The sequence below is a fragment of the Dendrobates tinctorius genome, unplaced genomic scaffold, assembly GCF_039654945.1.
Source record: "Dendrobates tinctorius isolate UK_male_01 unplaced genomic scaffold, ASM3965494v1 ptg000028l, whole genome shotgun sequence".
In the NCBI taxonomy this organism is placed as follows: Eukaryota; Metazoa; Chordata; class Amphibia; order Anura; family Dendrobatidae; genus Dendrobates; species Dendrobates tinctorius.
The window spans coordinates 11,913,987-11,937,927 of NW_027361696.1; the positions used below are offsets into that span (position 1 = coordinate 11,913,987).

The following is a 23,941-nucleotide window of genomic DNA, read 5'->3' on the forward strand; positions in this document are numbered from 1 at the left end:
CTGTTGAGGGCAGAGCAAAGTACTGCAGTGCACAAGTGCTGGGAAAGCTCAGAGAGGCCCAGGGCCTGCGCACTGCAGTACTTTACTCTGCCCTCAACAGGGCAGAGAAGTACGCCTTCACAGCAGCGCCATGCCAGGGAACGATGAAGCAAACAGGAGGGCAGCATCGCAAGAAGATGGGAGGCGCCGGACCTGCGACACCCATCGGCACGGACCCCCCCGGGTGAGTATAATAAAAGTTATTTTTCTTATCTTTCAGGTCGGACCGGGGGCTTATCTACATCATTATAGAATGCTGTAGATAAGCCCTGAAAGCCAGTGGCCGCATCTCATAGCGGCCAAAACAGGTGACAGGTTCCCTTTAATCTGTAACTGTTGTACATACTGTATTTTGTGTCCCTTTGTAATATCTTTGTATTTTTGTAAACACTGCCTATAATTTTGGAGTAAACATATAAATTTACTAGCTTCGTTCTTTTTGCTCTAAGATTGAACCGACATGTACTCTGTGCCTAGATACGCTACCTGTGGGTTGGTTCCTGGCCCGATATAAATTTTTATAAGGATCGAGGAACTGGTGGCAGCATAGCACCCCTGGCGGTATTGGAAAACCCTGGCAGTGAAGGGTCGGAGGTTTCTGTGTGTATTCCCGACCTGGGACTGGTGATATACACGCTGCACTCACTGCAGAGTGCCCAATAACCAGGACGCGACAAGGCAGCCTTTCCGGCGACAATTATCCTAGGTGCAGTTCCCTGACTGACCTGAGAGTAAGGGGGGGTGCCGGAGAGCTGCAAGTTTCTAACTGGAGCTGAAAGCGAAACCAAAAGTTGTGGGTTGTAACCCTGACAAATTGTTTGGCAAATAAATGGAATATTTGTGACAGGTAGAGTTGAAAGGGACCTCCAGGGTCATCTTGTCCAACCGCCAGTCACTAAACCATCTCACAAAGATGTCTGTCCAGCCTCTTAAGACTTCCATTGAAGGAGAACTCACCACTTCTTGTGGTCGCCTGTTTCACTCATTGTTCACAATCACTCTCAAAATGTTTTTTCTAATATCTAATCTGTATCTTTTCCTTTCAATTTCATCCCATTGCTTCTCGTGTTTCCATGATTATAATAATGATGATCCCTCTACACTGTGACAGCCCTTCAGATACTTGTAGACTGCTATTAAGTCTCCTCTTAGTCTTTTTTGCAGCTGAACACTCCCAGATCCTTTAACCATTCCTCGTAGGACATACTCTGCAGTCCGCCCACCATCCTGGTCGCTCTTCTCTGTACTTGCTCCAGTTTTTCAATGTCTTTTATATAATGTGGTGCCCTGAATTGGACACGGTATCCAGATGAGGCCTGACCAAGGAGGAGTAGAGGGAGATAATTACTTCACGTGATCTAGACTCAATACTTCTCATATACATCCCAGAACTGAACACAGTGTTCCAGATGAGGCCTGACTAAGGCCACACGCACACATTGAGTACTGTATTTGGTGAGTTTTTTACCACAGTATTTGTAAGCCAAAACCAGGAGTGGGTGTAAAATGCAGAAGTGGTGCAAATGTTTCTATTATGCTTTTCCTCTGACCGTTCCACTCCTGGTTTTGGCTTACAAATACTGGGGTAAAAAACTCACCAAATACTCAGTGTGTGCCCATGGCCTATGGAGGAAATGAGTGTGATAATTACTTCACGTGATCTAGACTCTATGCTTCTCATATACATCCCAGAACTGGACACAGTATTCCAGATGAGGTCTGACCAAGGAGGAGTAGAGGGCGATAATTACTTCATGTTATCTAGACTCCGAGATGCCTGTAGTGTTTGGGGTATGATGGTTCATTATAGCCCATGGGGTCGCCTGTAGTGTTTAGGGGGTGACAAAACTTGTTGCGCATAGGGACACCTGTAGTGATAGGTCCGTAGCGCTAGAAGATGTCTGTAGTGGGTTTTTTTTTTTTGGGGGGGGGGGTGGGTGACTGGTCTTGTAGTCCCTGGGGACACCTGTAGTGTTTGGGGGCTGACTGTTCTGGTAGTCCCCGGGGATGCCTGGAGTGTTTGAGGAGTGACTATTATTGTCATTTTTAGGAGATTACTGTTCTTGTAGTGTTTGGGGGGGTGACTGTTCTTGTAGTTCCCGGAGATTTCTGTAGTGCTTGGAGGGTGACAGTTCTTGTAGTTTTTAGGGGGTTACTGTTCTTGTAGTGTTCCCTGGGATACCTGTAGTGTTTGGAGGGTGACTATTCTTTTAATGTTATTGTAGTCCCTGGGGACACTTGTAGTGTTTGGAGGGTGACTGTTCTTGTAGTTCCCAGTTACGCCTGTAGTGTTTGAGGGGTGACATTGTAGTTTTTAGGGGGTTATTGTTATTGTTGTGTTTGGGGGGTAACTATTCTTTCAATGTTAGTGTTTACAGGATGACTGTTCTTGTAGTTCCCTGAAACGCTTATACTTGTTTGGGAGAGGGGAACTGTTCTTTTAATGTTAGTGTTTGGGGGGTAACTGTTCTTGTAGTGTTTAGGAGGGTGACTGTTCTTGTAGTTCCCTGGGACACCTGTACTGTTTGAGGGGTGATTGTTCTTGTAGTCCCTGGGGACACTTGTAGTGTTTTGAGGATGACTGTTCTTGTAGTTCCCAGGAACGCCTGTTGTGCTTTGGGGGTGTGTGACTATTTTTGTAGTGTTTGGGAGGTGACTCTGATGGTAATCCCTGGGGGCGCCTGTAATGTTTGGGGGGGTGGCGATTCTTGTAGTGCCCGGGGATGCCTGTAGTATATAGGGAGGTGACTGTTCTTGTAGTCCCCAGTGACGTGTTTATGAGGTAACTGTTCTTGTAGTGTTTGTGGGTGTGACTGTTCTTGTAGTGTTTGGGGGGGGGTGACTGTTCTTGTTGTCCCCGGGGACACCTGTAGTGTTTGGAGGAGTGACTGTTCTTGTAGTATTTGGGGGGTGACTTCTTGTAGTGTTTGGGGGGGTGACTGTTCTTGTCCCAGGGGACACCTGTAGTGTTTGAGGGAGTAACTGTTCTTATATTGTTTGAGGGAGTGACTGTTCTTATATTGTTTGGGGGAGTGACTGTTCTTGTAGTGTTTGGAGGGGGTGACTGTTCTTGTAGTGTTTGGGAGGTGACTGTTCTTGTAGTTCCCAGGGACACCTATAGTGCTTGAGGAGTGGCTGTTATTGTAGTTCTTAGGGAGTTACTGTTCTTGTAGTGTTTGGGAGGTAACTATTCTTTAATAATAGTGTTTAGGGGATGACTGTTCTTGTAGTGTTTGGGGGGGTGACTGTTCTTGTAGTGATTTGGGTAGTGACTGTTCTTGTAGTGGTTGGGGGAGTGACTGTTCTTGTAGTGTTTGGGGGAGTGACTGTTCTTGTAGTGTTTGGGGGTGACTGTTCTTGTAGTGTTTGGGGTTAACTATTATTTTAATATTAGTGATTAAGGGATGGCTGTTCTTGTAGTGTTTGGGGGATGACTGTTCTTGTTGTCCCCAGGAAGTAGTGTTTGGGGGGTCACTATTCTTGTAGTGTTTGGGGGGTCACTATTCTTGTAGTGTTTGGGGGGTCACTGTTCTTGTAGTGTTTGGGGGGTCACTGTTCTTGTAGTGTTTGGGGGTGACTGCTCTTGTAGTGTTTGGGGGTAACTGTTCTTGTAGTGTTTAAGGGGTGACTGTGATTGTAGTTCCCTGGGACATCTGTAATGTGACTGTTCTTGTAGCCTTTCGGGGTGACTGTTCTTGTAGTTCACAGGGACACCTTTAGTGTTTGAGGGGTGACTGTTATTGTAGTTTTTAGGGAGTTACTGTTCTTGTAGTGTTTGGGGGGTAACTATTCTTTAATAATAGTGTTTAGGGGATGACTGTTCTTGTAGCGTTTAGGGGGGTGACTTCTTGTAGGGTTTGGGGGGGTGACCGTTCTTGTAGTGTATGGGGGGTGACTGTTCTTGTAGTGTTTGGGGGATGACTGTTCTTGCTGTCCCCAAGGACACAAAGTAGTGTTTGGGGGGGGGGGTCACTGTTCTTGTAGTGTTTGGGGGGGTGACTGTTCTTGTAGTGTTTGGGGGGGTGACTGTTCTTGTAGTGTTTGGGGGGGTGACTGTTCTTGTAGTGTTTAGGGGGTGACTGCTCTTGTAGTGTTTAGGGGGTAACTGCTCTTGTAGTTCCCTGGGACACCTGTAATGTGACTGTTCTTGTAGACTTTCGGGGTGACCTTGTAGTTCACAGGGACACCTTTAGTGTTTGAGGGGTGACTGTTATTGTAGTTTTTAGGGAGTTACTGTTCTTGTAGCGTTTGGGGGGTAACTATTCTTTTAAAATTAGTGTTTAGGGGATGACTGTTCTTGTAGCGTTTGGGGGGGTGACTGTTCTTGTAGTGTTTGGGGGGTGACCGTTCTTGTAGTGTTTGGGGGGTGACCGTTCTTGTAGTGTTTGGAGGATGACTGTTCTTGTTGTCCTCAAGGACACAAGTAGTGTTTGGGGGGTCACTGTTCTTGTTGTGTTTGGGGGGGGTGACTGTTCTTGTAGTGTTTGGGGGGAGACTGTTCTTGTAGTGTTTGGGGGTGACTGTTCTTGTGTTTAGGGGTGACTGTTCTTGTAGTGTTTAGGGGGTGACTGTTCTTGTAGTTCCCTGGGACACCTGTAATGTGACTGTTCTTGTAGCCTTTCGGGGTGACTGTTCTTGTAGTTCACAGGGACACCTTTAGTGTTTGAGGGGTGACTGTTATTGTAGTTTTTAGGGAGTTACTGTTCTTGTAGTGTTTGGGGGGTAACTATTCTTTAATATTAGTGTTTAGGGGATGACTGTTCTTGTAGTGTTTGGGGGGGTGACTGTTCTTGTAGTGTTTGGGGGGTGACCGTTCTTGTAGTCTTTGGGGGGCTGACTGTTCTTGTAGCGTTTGGGGGGGTGACTAGTCTTTTATTAGTGATTAGGGGATGACTGTTCTTGTAGTGTTTAGGGGGGCGACTGTTCTTGTTGTCCCTGGGGACATCTGTAGTGTTTGAGCGGGGTGACTGTTCTTGTAGCGTTTGGGGGAGGTGACTGTTCTTGTAGTGTTTGTGGGGTGACTGTTCTTGTAGTTCCCAGGGACGTCTGTAGTGTTTGAAGGGTGACTGTTATTGTAGTTTTTAGGGGGTTACTGTTCTTGTAGTGTTTGCGGGTAACTATTCTTTTAATATTAGTGTTTAAGGGATGACTGTTCTTGTAGTGTTTGTGGGGGTGACTGGTCTTGTTGTCGCCAGGGACACCTGTAGTGTTTGGGGGGGTGACTGTTCTCATAGTCCCTGAGGACACCTGTAGTGTTTGGGGGTGGCTGTTCTTGTAGTCCCTGGGGACACCTGTAGTGTTTGGGGGGGTGACTGTTCTTGTATTTCCTGAGGACATCTGTAGTGTTTTGGGTGGCAACTGTTCTTTTAATCTTAGTGTTTGGTTTATACGTTCCAAACACCACCATGGTTTGTTTTGTTTTGTTTTTTTGCAGCATTTGCAGAAAAAATGTTTAATCTTCCGAAACGGCAGTAAAAATGCTGTAGTTTATCCATGATTTCAGAGTCACAGTGAACACACCAAGTCTTGTGGGACCCACGTGAATTCCTGGCTGGAGGCATGTGGGAGATGACACAGCATCGGTGACACCCACTCACATCCATCATCCATGCGGCACTGGCTGCTCCTGTGCTACGTGTGTTGCACCACGCTGACTGACCATTACTAACTCCTATACTATGTTAGTAGGTGGACGTCCAATACTCAAAGAACCACAAGCACCAGCAAACCCCTGGTTACTGCCACTGACTGGTGACTGCAAAATAAGGCCCAGGCATCATCAGCCGCTGATGGACCATCCATGTACTACAGGCAGCACCTAATGTCTCAGGGACAGATGGTCAGACATGATAACATGCAACATGTGCGATCCGTGTCCCTTCTGACTGATGAGACAGACAGGTGTCCACGTATACCCACGAGTATATGTGCGATCCGTGTCCCTTCTGACTGATGAGACAGACAGGTGTCCACGTATGCCCACGAGTATATGGACCCTCAGTAAATGTCAGGTACCTAAGCTGGAGCCATGAGGTTGGACGTCTGGAACAAGCGGCTTCTGATTTGCCTCATTCCCACAGGTGAGATTTCCCGCCAGCACCTGCAGATCTGGTACAGTAGTCGTGCCGGGGTTTTTGGCTTCAGCTGGAGTTCTGGTGCCCATGGTACCTGCCAATCGTACACATGAGGAACAGTGAGGGTCCGATCTGTTAACAGGGGAGGGAGGTACATCTGGCATCTTTCTCTGAGGTGCTCAGCACCATTCACAACACATGCAGGAGACATAAGGGACCTTCGTCTTTCATCCCAGCAGGTCAGAGACATGAGGGACCCCCATTCTTCCTTGTCAGACCCAGGCGGGTCAGAACAGAGACATGAGGGACCACCATCCTTCCTCGTCATTCCACTGCGGGTTAGAGCAGAGACATGAGTGACCCTCCGTCCTTCCTCAGAGCCCGGCTGGTCAGAGCAGAGACATGAGGGACCCCCATCCTTCCTTGTCAGACCCTGGTGGGTCAGAGCAGAGACATGAGGAACCCCCATCCTTCCTCCTTAGACCCCAGTGAGTCAGAACAGAGACATGAGGGTCCCCCATTGTTCCTCCTCAGACCCCGGCGGGTCAGAGCAGAGACATGAGGGACCCCCGTTCTTCCTCCTCAGACCCTGGAAGTGTGCCACCAATGATCCCTCCAGTCAGACACAGAGCGCTCACCTGTGCCGCCGCTTCTTCTGTTCGTGGAGACGCAGTTGGCTGGGGGTCCGCTGGCCTGATCGCTGCCATCTCCACAGTTATCGATGTTCTGAGGGTCACAAACCAGGCTGTCCGGGACACATTTACCATTATGGCAGGAGAAGTACGGCTCTGACCGGCACTCCGAGATGTTGAAGCCTGGAAAGCACCAAGTCGTTAGTGGTGTGAATGCTTCCATGTTGCCGGCGCTCCTGGGGTCAATAACGATCCGGACATGTAACCGAGGAGGAACCTGCGATAACTGCACTCACCTACTCGAAAGGAGGTGAAGTCTCCCACAAAGTCCACTCTGGGCTGCTGCCCGCGGGTCACCAGGCGCAGGGTCAGGTAGGCTCCGGTGGACAGGACGGGCCGGGGGATCGTTTTACCACAAAGTGGGAAGCCCAACGGCTCAGCATGGAGGTCTTTGCCATTGTAGAACTGGATGTAGGAGCCGGCATTACAGGGGTCACTATGGGTTCCTGGGGGCCGCCTGGTGTCCTGGGAGGGTGAAGCACGGGCACTGCCATTGGACATCCGCAGGAGGCTATACACCAGGAAGAAGCGGAACTGGAACTGAATCTTGTCCTTCAGGGCGGCCGCCCGCATGGTCACATGGCAGTCGGTACCTGTTTCCACAAAGTAGTACTTCCGGGATTCGGCGTGTGAGCGAACAATCATCCCATCTCCCCCGACCGTCTGTCCGCAGAGTTCCACCATGCTGACTGCAGAGGGACATGACACAGCGGTTATTACATATATATGACGGCAGACCGGCAGTAAGCGCCCCCCACCGAGAAGAAAGAAACGGCAAACCCCTTACCACCCATCCCCCTCACACCTGGGCTCCGACCAGGCGTCTTCTGACCGCAGGTTGTCATGCCAGAATCAAGGTGAAAACATGATGTTTCATGCACAACCAGCACCGCAGCATTCAGGCCAGCACCGACAGTGTAATAGACCCCGCAGCTGTGCAGGATGAGACTGAGGAAGAGACCGAACTTAAAACCCAGAATAGAGGGAGGCGTGCAGCTGCCATGACAGGTGAAGAAACGAGCCGTGTGCAGCCACGCTCCATCAGGCAGGTGACGCCTCGTCCTTTAACCCAGTGTCATCGTGGCCTCTGGAGAATTTCCAGCCTCCCCTTTTACTGCCTCGGTCTCCAGGCAGACATGGCCCTGAATCTGGGGAGACGAAAGGCCAAAGTATAGAAACCACGAAGCCCAACAATGAAGGCGGAGAACCGGACGCTGGAGGAGAGGAGCCGGAGAATGGAGACGAGGAACCGGACGCTGAAAGAGAGAAGTCGGTTAATGGAGGCGAGGAGTCAGACGCTGGAGGACAGCAGCCGGATGCTGAAAGAGAGGAGCCGGAGAATGGAGGCAAGGTGCCGGACGCTGAAAGAGAGGAGCTGGAGGAGAGGAGCCAGAGAATGGAGGTGAGGAGCCGGACGCTGAAAGCGAGGAAATGAGCTGGAGGCAAGCAGCCAGACATTGGAGGCACGGACAATAATGGACACGAGGACAGAAGACTGGGGCAAGGAATTGCATCCATGCTGCATGACTAAGGAGAATGAAGGCGAGGAATTGGACGCTGGAGTAGAGGAGCCAGAGAATGGTGATGAGGAATCGGACGCTGGAAGAGAGAAGCCAGTTAATGGAGGCGAGGAGCTAGACGCTGGAGGAGAGGAGCCAGACGCTGGAGGAGAGGAGCCGGACGCTGAAAGAGAGGAGCCGGAGAATGGAGGCAAGGAGCCGGACGCTGAAAAAGGAGCTGGAGGAGAGGAGCCAGAGAATGGAGATGAGGAGCCGGACGCTGAAAGCGAGGAGCCGGACGCTGGAGGAAATGAGCTGGAGGCAAGCAGCCAGACACTGGAGGCACGGACAATAATGGACACGAGGACAGAAGACTGGGGCAAGGAATTGCATCCATGCTGCATAACTAAGGAGAATGAAGGCAAGGAATTGGACGCTGGAGTAGAGGAGCCAGAGAATGGTGACGAGGAACCGGACGCTGGAAGAGAGAAGCCAGTTAATGGAGGCGAGGAGCTAGACGCTGGAGGAAAGGAGCCGGAGAATGGAGGCAAGGAGCCAGACGCTGAAAGAGAGGAACCGGAGAATGGAGGCGAGGAGCCGGACGCTGGAGGAGGGGAGCCGGTCGCTGGAGGAGAGGAGCCAGAGCGCTGAAACAGAGGAGCAGGATGCTGGAGGAGAGGAGCCGGACGCTGAAAGAGAGGATCTGGAGGAGAGGAGACAGAGAATGAAGGAGAGGAGACGGAGAATGGAGGCAAGGAGCCGGACGCTGAAAGAGAGGAACCGGAGAATGGAGGCGAGGAGCCGGACGCTGGAGGAGAGGAGCCGGAGAATGGAGGCGAGGAGCCGGACGCAGGAGGAGAGGAGCCGGTCGCTGGAGGAGAGGAGCCAGAGCGCTGAAACAGAGGAGCAGGATGCTGGAGGAGAGGAGCCGGACGCTGAAAGAGAGGATCTGGAGGAGAGGAGACAGAGAATGGAGGCAAGGAGCCGTACGCTGAAAGAGAGGAACCGGAGAATGGAGGCGAGGAGCCGGACGCTGGAGGAGAGGAGCCGGTCGCTGGAGGAGAGGAGCCAGAGCGCTGAAACAGAGGAGCAGGATGCTGGAGGAGAGGAGCCGGACGCTGAAAGAGAGGATCTGGAGGAGAGGAGACAGAGAATGAAGGAGAGGAGACGGAGAATGGAGGCAAGGAGCCGGACGCTGAAAGAGAGGAACCGGAGAATGGAGGCGAGGAGCCGGACGCTGAAAGAGAGGAACCGGAGAATGGAGGCGAGGAGCCGGACGCTGGAGGAGAGGAGCCGGTCGCTGGAGGAGAGGAGCCAGAGCGCTGATACAGAGGAGCAGGATGCTGGAGGAGAGGAGCCGGACGCTGAAAGAGAGGATCTGGAGGAGAGGAGACAGAGAATGAAGGAGAGGAGACGGAGAATGGAGGCAAGGAGCCGGACGCTGAAAGAGAGGAACCGGAGAATGGAGGCGAGGAGCCGGACGCTGGAGGAGAGGAGCCAGAGCGCTGAAACAGAGGAGCAGGATGCTGGAGGAGAGGAGCCGGACGCTGAAAGAGAGGATCTGGAGGAGAGGAGACAGAGAATGAAGGAGAGGAGACGGACGCTGAAAGCGAGGAGCTGGAGGAGAGGAGCCGGAGAATGAAGGCGAGGAGCCAGACGCTGAAGGCGAGGAGCCGGACGCTGGAGGAGAGGAGCCGGTCGCTGGAGGAGAGGAGCCAGAGCGCTGAAACAGAGGAGCAGGATGCTGGAGGAGAGGAGCCGGACGCTGAAAGAGAGGATCTGGAGGAGAGGAGACAGAGAATGAAGGAGAGGAGACGGAGAATGGAGGCAAGGAGCCGGACGCTGAAAGAGAGGAACCGGAGAATGGAGGCGAGGAGCCGGACGCTGGAGGAGAGGAGCCGGTCGCTGGAGGAGAGGAGCCAGAGCACTGAAACAGAGGAGCAGGATGCTGGAGGAGAGGAGACAGAGAATGAAGGAGAGGAGACAGACGTTAAAAGCGAGGAGCTGGAGGAGAGGAGCCGGAGAATGAAGGCGAGGAGCCGGACGCTGAAGGCGAGGAGCAGGATGCTGGAGGAGAGGAGCCGGACACTGAAAGAGAGGAGCTGGAGGAGAGGAGCTGGAGAATGAAGGCGAGGAGCCAGACGCTGAAAGCGAGGAGCCGGACGCTGGAGGAAAGGAGCTGCAGGCAAGCAGCCAGACACTGGAGGCACGGACAATAATGGACACGAGGACAGAAGATTCGTGTGCCACGTTGCAAGCAGAAGACGACTGTGGCTTGTGGCCCCAGCTCCGCTCAGGACATATCGTCCTTCCGTGGACCGGCCCCCGCCTCGAGGACGGCCTCATGGTCCAGACTGATGGTTGGGGCCCGTTCACACACCCAGTGCCGGCTTCTCATCCACCATTGTTTTTTCTGGCCGTTTTCCTGCGTTGCTCATTTTTCATTCCCATTAGATAAGTCATCCATGAGATAAAAATGAAAAAAGGCAATAGGGATCGGTCGATGCCGGGGACCCCACAATAGGGTCTAGCGATACCAAGGACCCACACAATAGGGCCCAAACGATACCAGGGACCCCATAATATGGCCCGGCCAATACCAAGGACCATCACAATAGAGTCCGGCTGATACCAGGGACCCACAGAATAGGGTCCGGCTGATACCAGGGACCTACAATAGGGTCGGTGACACCAGGACCCACACAATAGGGCCTGAACGATACCAAGGATCATCTATAATAGAATCCGGCCGATACCAGGGACCCACACAATAGGACCCTACAGGACTGCCGCCAATACATCATGGCTCCATCACGAGGGACAGGATCTATCATTCTACAGGAAACAACCTAGGGACCTCGGCCCCAGTTGGAAGAATACAGATCTGCTCCATTGACCATCACTGAACCATGGTTATGTTTGGAGAAAGCCTGGATTGGGACCCGCTGGTCGCCTGACTCTATCGAGATGTTTGGAGAAGCCAGGTTGTGACCCTCGGGTCAACTGGCCTTGTACCTTAATGGACTCTCATCTTCCTATGCTTGTCGTTACCTCCTCTCTGTGTGCGTGCCAAAGATGGGGTAGTCGACCCTGGAAGCTCTGACATAACAGCTGAGTACTGTGGGAGGGGTTATACAGAGTGTGCTGGGCGGGGTTATGCAGAAGGGCTGTGGGCATGGTTATACAGAGTGCTCTGGGTGCAGTTATTCAGAGTGCTGTGGGTGGGTTTATACAAAGTATTCTGGACGGGGTTATACAGAGTGCTCTGGGTGGGGTTATACGGAGTGCTCTGGGCAGGCTTTTTTCAGAGTGCTTTGGGTGCGGTCATACAGAGTGCTGTGGGATGAGTTATACAAAGTGCTCTGGGTGGGTTTATAGAGTGCTGTTGGCAGGTTATACAGAGCGTTGTGGGCGGGGTTTTACAGCGCACTGTGGGTGGGGTAATACAGAGCACTGTGGGTGGAGTTATAGAGTGCTGTTGGAGGGGTTATACAGAGTGCTGTGGGCGGGGTTATACAGAGTGCTGTGGGTGGCATAATAAAGAGTGCTGGGGGATCTGCAGGAGTGAAAACACGGATTTTATCAAAACTGCAGCAAGCGGCTCAGTAAGTGACACATCGCTGGAATCAGTGTATCCGCCCCAACACCATGCTGTTCTGAGATGGGGAGTGAAAACTTGGTGACAGATTTCTTTATATATCAAATTAGTTTCATTATACGGTTGTGTAAATATTATCTAGTTAGCACTATCCATAATATCGCCATATATGATACCGCCATATATTATACCACATCCACTCAAGTTGAGAGCTTCAACTTCCACCTGAGTGACACAACCCAGGGACAGAGCAGAAGACCACAGAATGTACCGTGCTGCAATAATGTATCACACAGCACAGTATATACAGGACAGAGATCAGATACCGCGTGTCACACACTCCAGAATTTGAGCAGTGGACAGAGGAGGACAGTGGACTCCTGACGACCGACAGCGAAAATCCACAAAAAATCAAGCAACGACACAAAGCAGCCAAAGATCTAGAAATCACTGACAACATCTGTGGAGGAGAAAAAAATCAAAGTGTCGGAAACGGAATAAAATCTTCAAAACAAAGAAGTAAAATTCCTGGTGGTAAACGAGAAAACGTCAGAGAGGAAGGAACAGCCCAGGATCAGCGAGGGCAGCGAAGAAACCAGGACAAAGTACTGAAAACAAGGGCTGACCAATCATCAGACGGCAGAAGCTACCCAAGTGTGCAACAACGAAAGAAGCCAGAGAATAGCAGATACGAGTGTGAAGAACAGTGTCAGGTCTGGAACCATAATACACAGGAGCAACAGGAATAATAAGTAACGGAGCAAGGCCGAAATATGGACAGAGGGGCACCACTCCGCATCACAGCCCCACAGTATCACAGGGGAGGATGAAATACACAGCCCAACAAGATCATAGGGGAGGATGAGATACACGGCCCAACAGTATCACAGGGGAGGATGAAATACACAGCCCAACAAGATCATAGGGGAGGATTAGATACACAGCCCAACAGTATCACAGGGGAGGATGAGATACACGGCCCAACAGTATCACTGGGGAGGATGAGATACACGGCCCAACAAGATCATAGGGGAGGATGAGATACACGGCCCAACAGTATCACAGGGGAGGATGAGATACACGGCCCAACAGTATCACACAGGGGAGGATGAGATACACGGCCCAACAGTATCACAGGGGAGGATGAGATACACGGCCCAACAGTATCACACAGGGGATGAGATACACGGCCCAACAAGATCATAGGGGAGGATGAGATACACGGCCCAACAGTATCACAGGGGAGGATGAGATACACGGCCCAACAGTATCACTGGGGAGGATGAGATACACGGCCCAACAAGATCATAGGGGAGGATTAGATACACAGCCCAACAGTATCACAGGGGAGGATGAAATACACAGCCCAACAAGATCATAGGGGAGGATTAGATACACAGCCCAACAGTATCACAGGGGAGGATGAGATACACGGCCCAACAGTATCACTGGGGAGGATGAGATACACGGCCCAACAAGATCATAGGGGAGGATGAGATACACGGCCCAACAGTATCACAGGGGAGGATGAGATACACGGCCCAACAGTATCACACAGGGGAGGATGAGATACACGGCCCAACAGTATCACACAGGGGATGAGATACACGGCCCAACAAGATCATAGGGGAGGATGAGATACACGGCCCAACAGTATCACAGGGGAGGATGAGATACACGGCCCAACAGTATCACAGGGGAGGATGAGATACACGGCCCAACAGTATCACACGGGGAGGATGAGATACATGGCCCAACAAGATCATAGGGGAGGATGAGATACACAGCCCAACAAGATCATAGGGGAGGATGAGATACACAGCCCAATAGTATCACAGGGGAGGATGAGATACACGGCCCAACAAGATCACAGGGGAGGGTGAGATACACAGCCCAACAGTATCAGAGGGGAGGATGAGATACACGGCCCAACAGTATCAGAGGGGAGGATGAGATACACGGCCCAACAGTATCAGAGGGGAGGATGAGATACACGGCCCAACAAGATCATAGGGGAGGATGAGATACACAGCCCAACAGTATCACAGGGGAGGATGAGATACACGGCCCAACAGTATCACACAGGGGAGGATGAGATACACGGCCCAACAGTATCACAGGGGAGGATGAGATACACGGCCCAACAGTATCACAGGGGAGGATGAGATACACGGCCCAACAAGATCATAGGGGAGGATGAGATACACAGCCCAACAGTATCACAGGGGAGGATGAGATACACGGCCCAACAGTATCACACAGGGGAGGATGAGATACACAGCCCAACAAGATCACAGGGGAGGGTGAGATACACGGCCCAACAGTATCACAGGGGAGGATGAGATAAACGGCCCAACAGTATCACAGGGGAGGATGAGATACACGGCCCAACAGTATCACAGGGGAGGATGAGATACACGGCCCAACAAGATCACGGGAGGATGAGATACACGGCCCAAAAGTATCACACAGGGGAGGATGAGATACACGGCCCAACAAGATCATAGGGGAGGATGAGATACACAGCCCAACAAGATCATAGGGGAGGATGAGATACACAGCCCAACAAGATCATAGGGGAGGATGAGATACACAGCCCAACAAGATCATAGGGGAGGATGAGATACACGGCCCAACAAGATCATAGGGGAGGATGAGATACACAGCCCAACAAGATCATAGGGGAGAATGAGATACACAGCCCAACAAGATCATAGGGTAGGATGAGATACACAGCCCAACAGTATCACAGGGGAGGATGAGATACACGGCCCAACAAGATCATAGGGGAGGATGAGATACACAGCCCAACAGTATCACAGGGGAGGATGAGATACACGGCCCAACAGTATCACAGGGGAGGATGAGATACACGGCCCAACAGTATCACAGGGAGGATGAGATACACGGCCCAACAGTATCATAGGGGAGGATGAGATACACGGCCCAACAAGATCATAGGGGAGGATGAGATACACAGCCCAACAGTATCACAGGGGAGGAGGAGATACACGGCCCAACAGTATCACAGGGGAGGAGGAGATACACGGCCCAACAAGATCAGGGGAGGATGAGATACACAGCCCAACAGTATCACAGGGGAGGATGAGATACACGGCCCAACAGTATCACAGGGGAGGAGGAGATACACGGCCCAACAGTATCACAGGGGAGGATGAGATACACGGCCCAACAAGATCAGGGGAGGATGAGATACACAGCCCAACAGTATCACAGGGGAGGATGAGATACACAGCCCAACAGTATCACAGGGGAGGAGGAGATACACGGCCCAACAGTATCACAGGGGAGGAGGAGATACACAGCCCAACAGTATCACAGGGGAGGATGAGATACACGGCCCAACAAGATCAGGGGAGGATGAGATACACAGCCCAACAGTATCACAGGGGAGGATGAGATACACGGCCCAACAGTATCACACAGGGAAGGATGAGATACACGGCCCAACAAGATCATAGGGGAGGATGAGATACACAGCCCAACAAGATCATAAGGGAGGATGAGATACACAGCCCAACAGTATCACAGGGGAGGATGAGATACATGGCCCAACAGTATCACACAGGGGAGGATGAGATACACGGCCCAACAAGATCATAGGGGAGGATGAGATACACGGCCCAACAGTATCACACAGGGGAGGATGAGATACACGGCCCAACAAGATCATAGGGGAGGATGAGATACACAGCCCAACAAGATCATAGGGGAGGATGAGATACACAGCCCAACAAGATCATAGGGGAGGATGAGATACACGGCCCAACAAGATCATAGGGGAGGATGAGATACACAGCCCAACAAGATCATAGGGGAGAATGAGATACACAGCCCAACAAGATCATAGGGGAGGATGAGATACACAGCCCAACAGTATCACAGGGGAGGATGAGATACACGGCCCAACAAGATCATAGGGGAGGATGAGATACACAGCCCAACAGTATCACAGGGGAGGATGAGATACACGGCCCAACAGTATCACAGGGGAGGATGAGATACACGGCCCAACAGTATCACAGGGGAGGATGAGATACACGGCCCAACAGTATCATAGGGGAGGATGAGATACACGGACCAACAAGATCATAGGGGAGGATGAGATACACAGCCCAACAGTATCACAGGGGAGGAGGAGATACACGGCCCAACAGTATCACAGGGGAGGAGGAGATACACGGCCCAACAAGATCAGGGGAGGATGAGATACACAGCCCAACAGTATCACAGGGGAGGATGAGATACACGGCCCAACAGTATCACAGGGGAGGAGGAGATACACGGCCCAACAGTATCACAGGGGAGGATGAGATACACGGCCCAACAAGATCAGGGGAGGATGAGATACACAGCCCAACAGTATCACAGGGGAGGATGAGATACACAGCCCAACAGTATCACAGGGGAGGAGGAGATACACGGCCCAACAGTATCACAGGGGAGGAGGAGATACACGGCCCAACAGTATCACAGGGGAGGAGGAGATACACGGCCCAACAAGATCAGGGGAGGATGAGATACCCAGCCCAACAGTATCACAGGGGAGGATGAGATACACGGCCCAACAGTATCACACAGGGGAGGATGAGATACACGGCCCAACAAGATCATAGGGGAGGATGAGATACACAGCCCAACAAGATCATAAGGGAGGATGAGATACACAGCCCAACAGTATCACAGGGGAGGATGAGATACACGGCCCAACAAGATCATAGGGGAGGATGAGATACACAGCCCAACAGTATCACAGGGGAGGATGAGATTCACGGCCTAATAGTATCACAGGAGAGGATGAGATACACGGCTCAGCAGACAGTATCACACAGGAGAGGATTAGATACACAGCTCAGCAGACAGTATCACACAGGATAGGATTAGATACACAGCTCAGCAGTCAGTATCACACAGGAGAGGATTAGATACACGGCTCAGCAGTCAGTATCACACAGAAGAGGATTAGATACACGGCTCAGCAGTCAGTATCACACAGGAGAGGATTAGATACACGGCTCAGCAGACAGTATCACACAGAAGAGGATTAGGCTAAGTGCACACGCTGCGGATTGGTCTGCGGAATTTTATCTGCAGAACCTCAGGTAAAACCGCAGGTAAAATGAGCTGCGGTTTTACCAGCGGATTGGCCTGCGGTTTATCACCTCTACAATGGAGGAGATGGTAAACCGCAGCAGAATCCGCAGAAAAGAAGTGACATGTCATTTCTTTCTGCGGATTCAAAACCGCAGCTTTTCCGCAGTTAAAAATCCGCAGCATGTGCACAGCAGATTGTAAATCACATAGGATAACATGCTACTGTACACTGTCTGCAGTACTGCTGCAGTTCTGCTGCGGCCAAAACCGCAGCGGATCCGCAGCATAAACCGCAGCGTGTGCACATGGCCTTAGACAGGCTCAGACTGGCCCACAGGGTAACAGGGGAATCCCCTGGTGGGCCCCTGTGCAGATCTGGGCCCCCAACCCCACTATATGGATAATACTTGGTATAATTCACTTGATTTACTCCGTACAGAAAAAAACAGCATCTCATCATTCATTAACCAAACTGCACAGCTTATTATATAGGGAAATAGGTAAATTTGTGAATGAGGGTAGTGTAATATTTGTATACTGGTGAAAAGTGGGCCCTTGGCACCCCAGTCCGACACTGGGATTAGATACACGGCTCAGCAGACTATCACACAGGAGAGGATTAGATACACTGCTCAGCAGACATTATCACACAGGAGAAGATTAGATACACGGCTCATCCTTAAGGTTGTTTCCATATCCGCGCTGGATGACGAGTTTCTTTGACTGTAACATGTGCACAAGACAAAGTGATGAGGAATGAAGACAGTGATCCCCAATGGGGTAGTGATGTCTGTACAGTGCTGCAGTATGTGATGGTGACATATAAGCACATATAAAAAATCTACAGGTTTCTACATTGGATTTTAGAAGTCACCGACAAATATAGAGGAACCCCCATCAGCCGAATATAACAGGACCCCACCGTCCCTCAGCGTGGATCCTCCGGGGCAGCACATCAGCCCGTCTATACATGACCCAAAAAGTTCCCACTCAGAGTCACAGACCCCACAGAAACCCCGTTATCCCGCTGTAGGGAGCAGAGACCCCTGTTACCCCTCTGTAGGGAGCAGAGACCCCTGTTACCCCTCTGTAGGGAGCAGAGAACCTTGTTACCCCTCCGTAGGGAGCAGAGACCCCCGTTACCCCTCCGTAGGGAGCAGAGACCCCCGTTACCCCGCTGTAGGGAGCAGAGACCCCCGTTACCCCGCTGTAGGGAGCAGAGACCCCCATTACGCCCCTGTAGGGAGAAGAGACCCCGTTACCCTTCTGTAGCGAGTAGAGACCCCCGTTACCCCTCTGTAGGGAGCAGAGATTCCCATTACCCCTCTATAGGGAGCAGAGACTCCCGTTAACCCTTTGAAGGGAGCAGACACCCCCGTTACCCCACTGTATGGAGCAGAGATCCCCTTTACCTCTCTGTAGGGAGCAGAGACCTTCTTTACCCTACTGTAGGGAGCAGAGACCCCGTTTACCAATCTGTAAGTAGCAAAAACCCCTTAACCCCTCTGTAGGGAGCAGAGACCCCCGTTACTCCACTGTAGGGAGTAGAGACCCCCGTTACCTCTCTGTAGGGAGCAGAGACCCCTGTTACCTCTCTGTAGGGAGCAGACACCCCCATTACCCCTCTGTAAGGAGCAGACAACCCCTTCACCCCTCTGTAAGGAGCAGAGACCCCATTACCCGTCTGTAGGGAGCAGACACCCCCGTTTCCCCACTGTATGGAGCAGAGACCCCTGGTATCCCTCTGTAGGGAGCAGAGACCCCGTCACCCCTCTGTATGGAGCAGACACCCCCATTACCCCTCTGTAGGGAGCAGAGACCCCTGTTACCTGTCTGTAGGGAGCAGAGACCACCGTTACCCATCTGTAGGTAGCAGAGACCCCCGTTACTCTGCTGCAGGGAGCAGAGACCCCCCGTTACCCCTCTGTATGGAGCAGAGACACCCATTACCTGTCTGTAGGGAGAAGAGACCCCGTTACACGTCTGTAGGGAGCAGAGACTCCCATTACCTGTCTGTAGGGAGCAGAGATCTCCGTTACCTGTCTGTAGGGAGCAGAGACCCCAGTTACCTGTCTGTAGGAAGCAGAGACCCCCGTTATGCCTCCGTAGAGAACAGAGACACCCATTACTATCACTGTACGGATCAGTGACGTCGTTAACCGTCTGTAGGGAGCAGAGACCCCATTACGCATCTGTAGGGAGCAGAGACTCCCATTACCTGTCTGTAGGGATAAGAGACCCCCGTTACCTATCTGTAGGGATCAGAGATCCCCGTTACCCCTCTGCAGGGAGCAGAGACACCCATTACCTGCATGTACGGAGCAGAGACCCCGTTACACGTCTGTAGGGAGCAGAGACTCCCATTACCTGTCTGTAGGTAGCAGAGATCCCCGTTACCCCTCTGTAGGGAGCAGAGATCCCATTACCTGTCTGTAGGGAGCAGAGACCTCGTTACCCCTCTGTAGAAAGCAGAGACATCTGCAAACACCTACAAACAGGTGTAGGGAGCAGAGACCCAAGTTACCTGTCTGTAGGAAGCAGAGACCCCCGTTACGCCTCCGTAGGGAACAGTGACACCCATTACTGTCACTGTACGGAGCAGTGACGTAGTTACCCATCTGTAGGGAGCAGAGACCCCGTTACGCATCTGTAGGGAGCAGAGACCACCGTTACCCATCTGTAGGTAGCAGAGACCCCCGTTACTCTGCTGCAGGGAGCAGAGACCCCCCCGTTACCCCTCTGTATGGAGCAGAGACACCCATTACCTGTCTGTAGGGAGAAGAGACCCCGTTACACGTCTGTAGGGAGCAGAGACTCCCATTACCTGTCTGTAGGGAGCAGAGATCTCCGTTACCTGTCTGTAGGGAGCAGAGACCCCAGTTACCTGTCTGTAGGAAGCAGAGACCCCCGTTATGCCTCCGTAGAGAACAGAGACACCCATTACTATCACTGTATGGATCAGTGACGTCGTTAACCGTCTGTAGGGAGCAGAGACCCCATTACGCATCTGTAGGGAGCAGAGACTCCCATTACCTGTCTGTAGGGATAAGAGACCCCCGTTACCTATCTGTAGGGATCAGAGATCCCCGTTACCCCTCTGCAGGGAGCAGAGACACCCATTACCTGCATGTACGGAGCAGAGACCCCGTTACACGTCTGTAGGGAGCAGAGACTCCCATTACCTGTCTGTAGGTAGCAGAGATCCCCGTTACCCCTCTGTAGGGAGCAGAGATCCCATTACCTGTCTGTAGGGAGCAGAGACCTCGTTACCCCTCTGTAGAAAGCAGAGACATCTGCAAACACCTACAAACAGGTGTAGGGAGCAGAGACCCAAGTTACCTGTCTGTAGGAAGCAGAGACCCCCGTTACGCCTCCGTAGGGAACAGTGACACCCATTACTGTCACTGTACGGAGCAGTGACGTAGTTACCCGTCTGTAGGGAGCAGAGACCCCGTTACGCATCTGTAGGGAGCAGAGACTCCCATTACCTGTCTGTAGGGAGCAGAGACCCCTGTTACCTGTCTGTAGGGAGCAGAGATCCCCGTTACCCCTCTGTAGGGAGCAGAGATCCCCGTTACCCCTCTGTAGGGAGCAGAGACCCCGTTACCCCTCTGTAGGGAGCAGAGACATCTGCAAACACCTACAAACAGGTGTAGGGAGCAGAGACCCCAGTTACCTGTCTGTAGGAAGCAGAGACCCGCGTTACGCCTCCGTAGGGAACAGAGACCCCCATTACCGGTCTGTATGGAGCAGAGACCCCCGTTACCCCTCTGTAGGGAGCAGAGACCCTGTTACCTGTCTGTAGGGAGCAGGTGGGAGCCATGATCATCATCAGCAGACATAGCGGTGGTAGCGGCCGTGGCGTCCTCATCCTGGCACCGCTCACAGTGACGGTAGCAGAGTCCAGCTCCTCGCTGAGTACAATGGACCCCACAAGTCGCTGCCGTCTGCAGGACGAGCCTCTTTGTTTTCAGGTTTTGTGTCTCATCGTCTCCATGACAACCACAAGTGCAAGAGGGGTGTGAGGGTGAGTAGCCCACCCAATGCAGCCGCCTGTCACCGTCATCCTACAGCATGTCACTACTATAAGGACTTCGAACACGTCACCGCTCTAATACCGAACCGTGCAGGATATCACCGCTCTAATACAGAACCGTACAGGACGTCACCGCTCTAATGCCGAAACGTACAGGACGTCATCGCTCTAATACTGAAACGTACAGGACGTCACCGCTCTAATACCGAACCGTACAAGACGTCACCATTCTAATACCGAACAGCATCGACATCACGGGTCTAATGCCGAAAGGTACAGGACGTCATCACTCTTAATACCGAACCGTAAAGGATGTCACCGCTCTATTACCAAACTATACAGGATGTCACCGCTCTAATTCCGAACCGTACAGGACGTCACCGCTCTTAATACGGAATCGTACAGGATGTCACCGCTCTAATACCTAACGGCACCGATGTTACCGGTCTAATGCCAAAATGCACAGGATGTCATCGCTCTAATACCGAACCATACAAGACGTCACCACTCTAATACCAAACCGTAAAGGATGTCATCGCTCTAAGGCTGAGTGCACACGTTGCAGAAAATTTCTGCTCAAAAACCTGAATCCCTTCCCAGAAACCGCGGCGTTTTTGGCGCGGTTTTGATGCGTTTTTGATGCGTTTTTTCCACAGCGGTTTCAAACCGCATGGAAGAAGCCAAAACCGCGGAAACATTCGCAAAATTAATGAGCATGCTGCGTTTTTTACCGCGATGCGTTTTTTTCATGGTAAAAAACGCATCAATGTGCACAAAAAGTGCAAAATGCATAGAAATGACTGGGAAGCTTATTTTTAGCGGTTTTATAGTGAAAACCGCTGTAAAAACCGCTAAAAAAACGCTGTGTGTGAACACAGCCGAACCATACAGGATGTCACCACTCTAATACAGAACCGTAAAGGATGTCATCGCTCTAATACCGAACCATACAGGACGTCACTGCTCTAATACAGAACCGTAAAGGATGTCATCGCTCTAATACCGAACCATACAGGACGTCACCACTCTAATACCAAACCGTACAGGACGTCACCGTTTTAATACCGAACCGTACAGAACGTTACCGCTCTAATACTGAAACGTCCAGGACGTCACCGTTCTAATACCGAACCGTACAGTCAATGCTCTAATACTGATCTGTAAAGGATGTCACCGCTCTAATACCAATCCGTACAGGACGTCACCGCTCTAATACAGAACCGTAAAGCATGTCACCGTTCTAATACCAAACTATACAGGATGTCACGCTCTAATTCCTAACCGCACCGATGTTACTGGTCTAATGCCAAAATGCACAGGATGTCACCGCTCTAATACCGAACCATACAGGACGTCACCGCTCTAATACAGAATCGTAAAGGATGTCACCGCTCTAATACCGAATCACACAGGACGTCACCGCTCTAATACCACACCGAACAGGACGTCACCGCTTTAATACCGAACTGTACAGAAAGTTACTGCTCTAATACTGAAACGTCCAGGACGTCACCGTTCTAATATCGAACCGTACAGTACTTCACTCTAATACTGATCCGTACAGGACGTCACCGCTCTAATACAGAACCGTAAAGGATGTCACCGCTCTAATACCGAACCATACAGGACATCACCGCTCTAATACCGAACCGTACAGGGCGTCATCGCTCTAATACCAAACCGTACAGGACGTCACCGCTCTAATACCTAACTGTACAGGACGTCACCGTTCTAATCTCGAACCGTAAAGGTTGTCACCGCTCTAATACCAAACCGTAAAGGTTGTCACCGCTCTAATACCAAACCGTAAAGGTTGTCACCGCTCTAATACCAAACCGTATAGGTTGTCACCGCTCTAATACTGAACCATACAGGACATCACCACTCTAATACCGAACCATACAGGATGTCACCACTCTAATATCGAACCGCACTGATGTCACTGCTCTAATACCAAACTGTACCGACGCCACCGTTCTAATACCGAACCATATAGGACTTCACCGCTTTAATATTAAACCATTCAGGACGTCACCGCTCTAATGCCAAACCGCACAGGACGTCACCGCTCTAATACTAAACCGTATAAGGCGTCACCACTCTAATACCGAACCGTACAGGACGCCACCGCTCTAATACCAAACCGTATAGAACGTTTCCGCTCTAATACTGAACCATACAGGACGTCACCACTCTAATACCAAACCGTACAGGATGTCACCGCTCTAATACCGAACCGTAAAGGATGTCACCGCTCAAATACTAAATCGTACAGGACTTCACCGATCCAATACCGAACCGTACAGGACATCACCGCTCTAATACCGAACCGTAAAGGACATCACCGCTCTAATATTGAACCGTACAGGACATCACCGCTCTAATACCGAACCGTGGAGGACATCACGCCTCTAATACCGAACCTTACAGGGCATCACGGCTCTAATACCGAACCGTACAGGACGTCACCGTTCTAATACCGATCTGCACAGGACGTCACCGTTCTAATATCGAACCGCACCGATGTCACTGCCTTGCCTCCTTTTCTATCCCCGACCTCCAGCCTCTCCTTTTCCTCTGTCCCCAACCTCCAGTCTTTCCTCCTCTATCTCTGGCCTCCAGTCTCTCCTCCTCTATCCCCACCCTCCAGCCTCTTCTCTTCCTCTATCCTGAGCCTCTCCTCCTCTATCTCCAGCCTCTCCCACTCCTCTGTCATCGGTCTCCAGCCTCTCCTCCTCTATCTACTGGCCTCCAACATCTTCTCTATCCTCGGCCTCTAGCCTCTCCTGCCCCTCTATCCCAGCCTCCAGCCTTTCCTCCTGCTCCTCTATCTCTGGCCTCTAGAATCTCCTCTATCCCTGCCCTTCAGTCTCTCCTCCTATATCCCT

At 51.5% G+C, this 23,941-nt stretch overlaps 2 protein-coding genes across 6 annotated transcripts in view; one reads left to right on the forward strand and one right to left on the reverse strand.

Annotated features, from left to right (window-relative positions):
- LDLRAD2 (low density lipoprotein receptor class A domain containing 2) overlaps positions 1 to 23,718 on the reverse strand; it is a 43,098-nt gene extending 19,380 nt beyond the window's left edge. For 2 of the 5 annotated variants that reach the window (XM_073570136.1, XM_073570132.1), the window contains exons 1-4: positions 20,813 to 23,718; positions 7,042 to 7,494; positions 6,752 to 6,928; positions 6,055 to 6,207 (exon numbers count right to left, since the gene is read on the reverse strand). In XM_073570136.1, coding sequence (XP_073426237.1) covers positions 6,055 to 6,207; positions 6,752 to 6,928; positions 7,042 to 7,494; positions 20,813 to 20,888 — 859 coding nt within the window. In that variant the 5' untranslated portion in view covers positions 20,889 to 23,718. Of the gene's footprint in view, positions 1 to 6,054; positions 6,208 to 6,751; positions 6,929 to 7,041; positions 7,495 to 7,592; positions 8,298 to 20,812 lie in introns of those variants that run through there. The other 3 variants (XM_073570134.1, XM_073570133.1, XM_073570135.1) reach the window with 3 other exon arrangements.
- On the forward strand, positions 8,826 to 9,980 carry LOC141085087 (uncharacterized). Its single transcript, XM_073570137.1, has one exon. It carries the CDS (start codon positions 8,846 to 8,848, stop codon positions 9,944 to 9,946), a length of 1,101 nt encoding a protein of 366 aa, XP_073426238.1. The 5' UTR covers positions 8,826 to 8,845; the 3' UTR covers positions 9,947 to 9,980.
- Positions 23,719 to 23,941: the final 223 nt, after the last annotated feature.

Coding starts and splice junctions, on each gene's coding strand:
- LOC141085087 (XM_073570137.1), top strand. CDS start 8,846: ATGGAGGCAAGGAGCCAGACGCTGAAAGAGAGGAACCGGAGAATGGAG.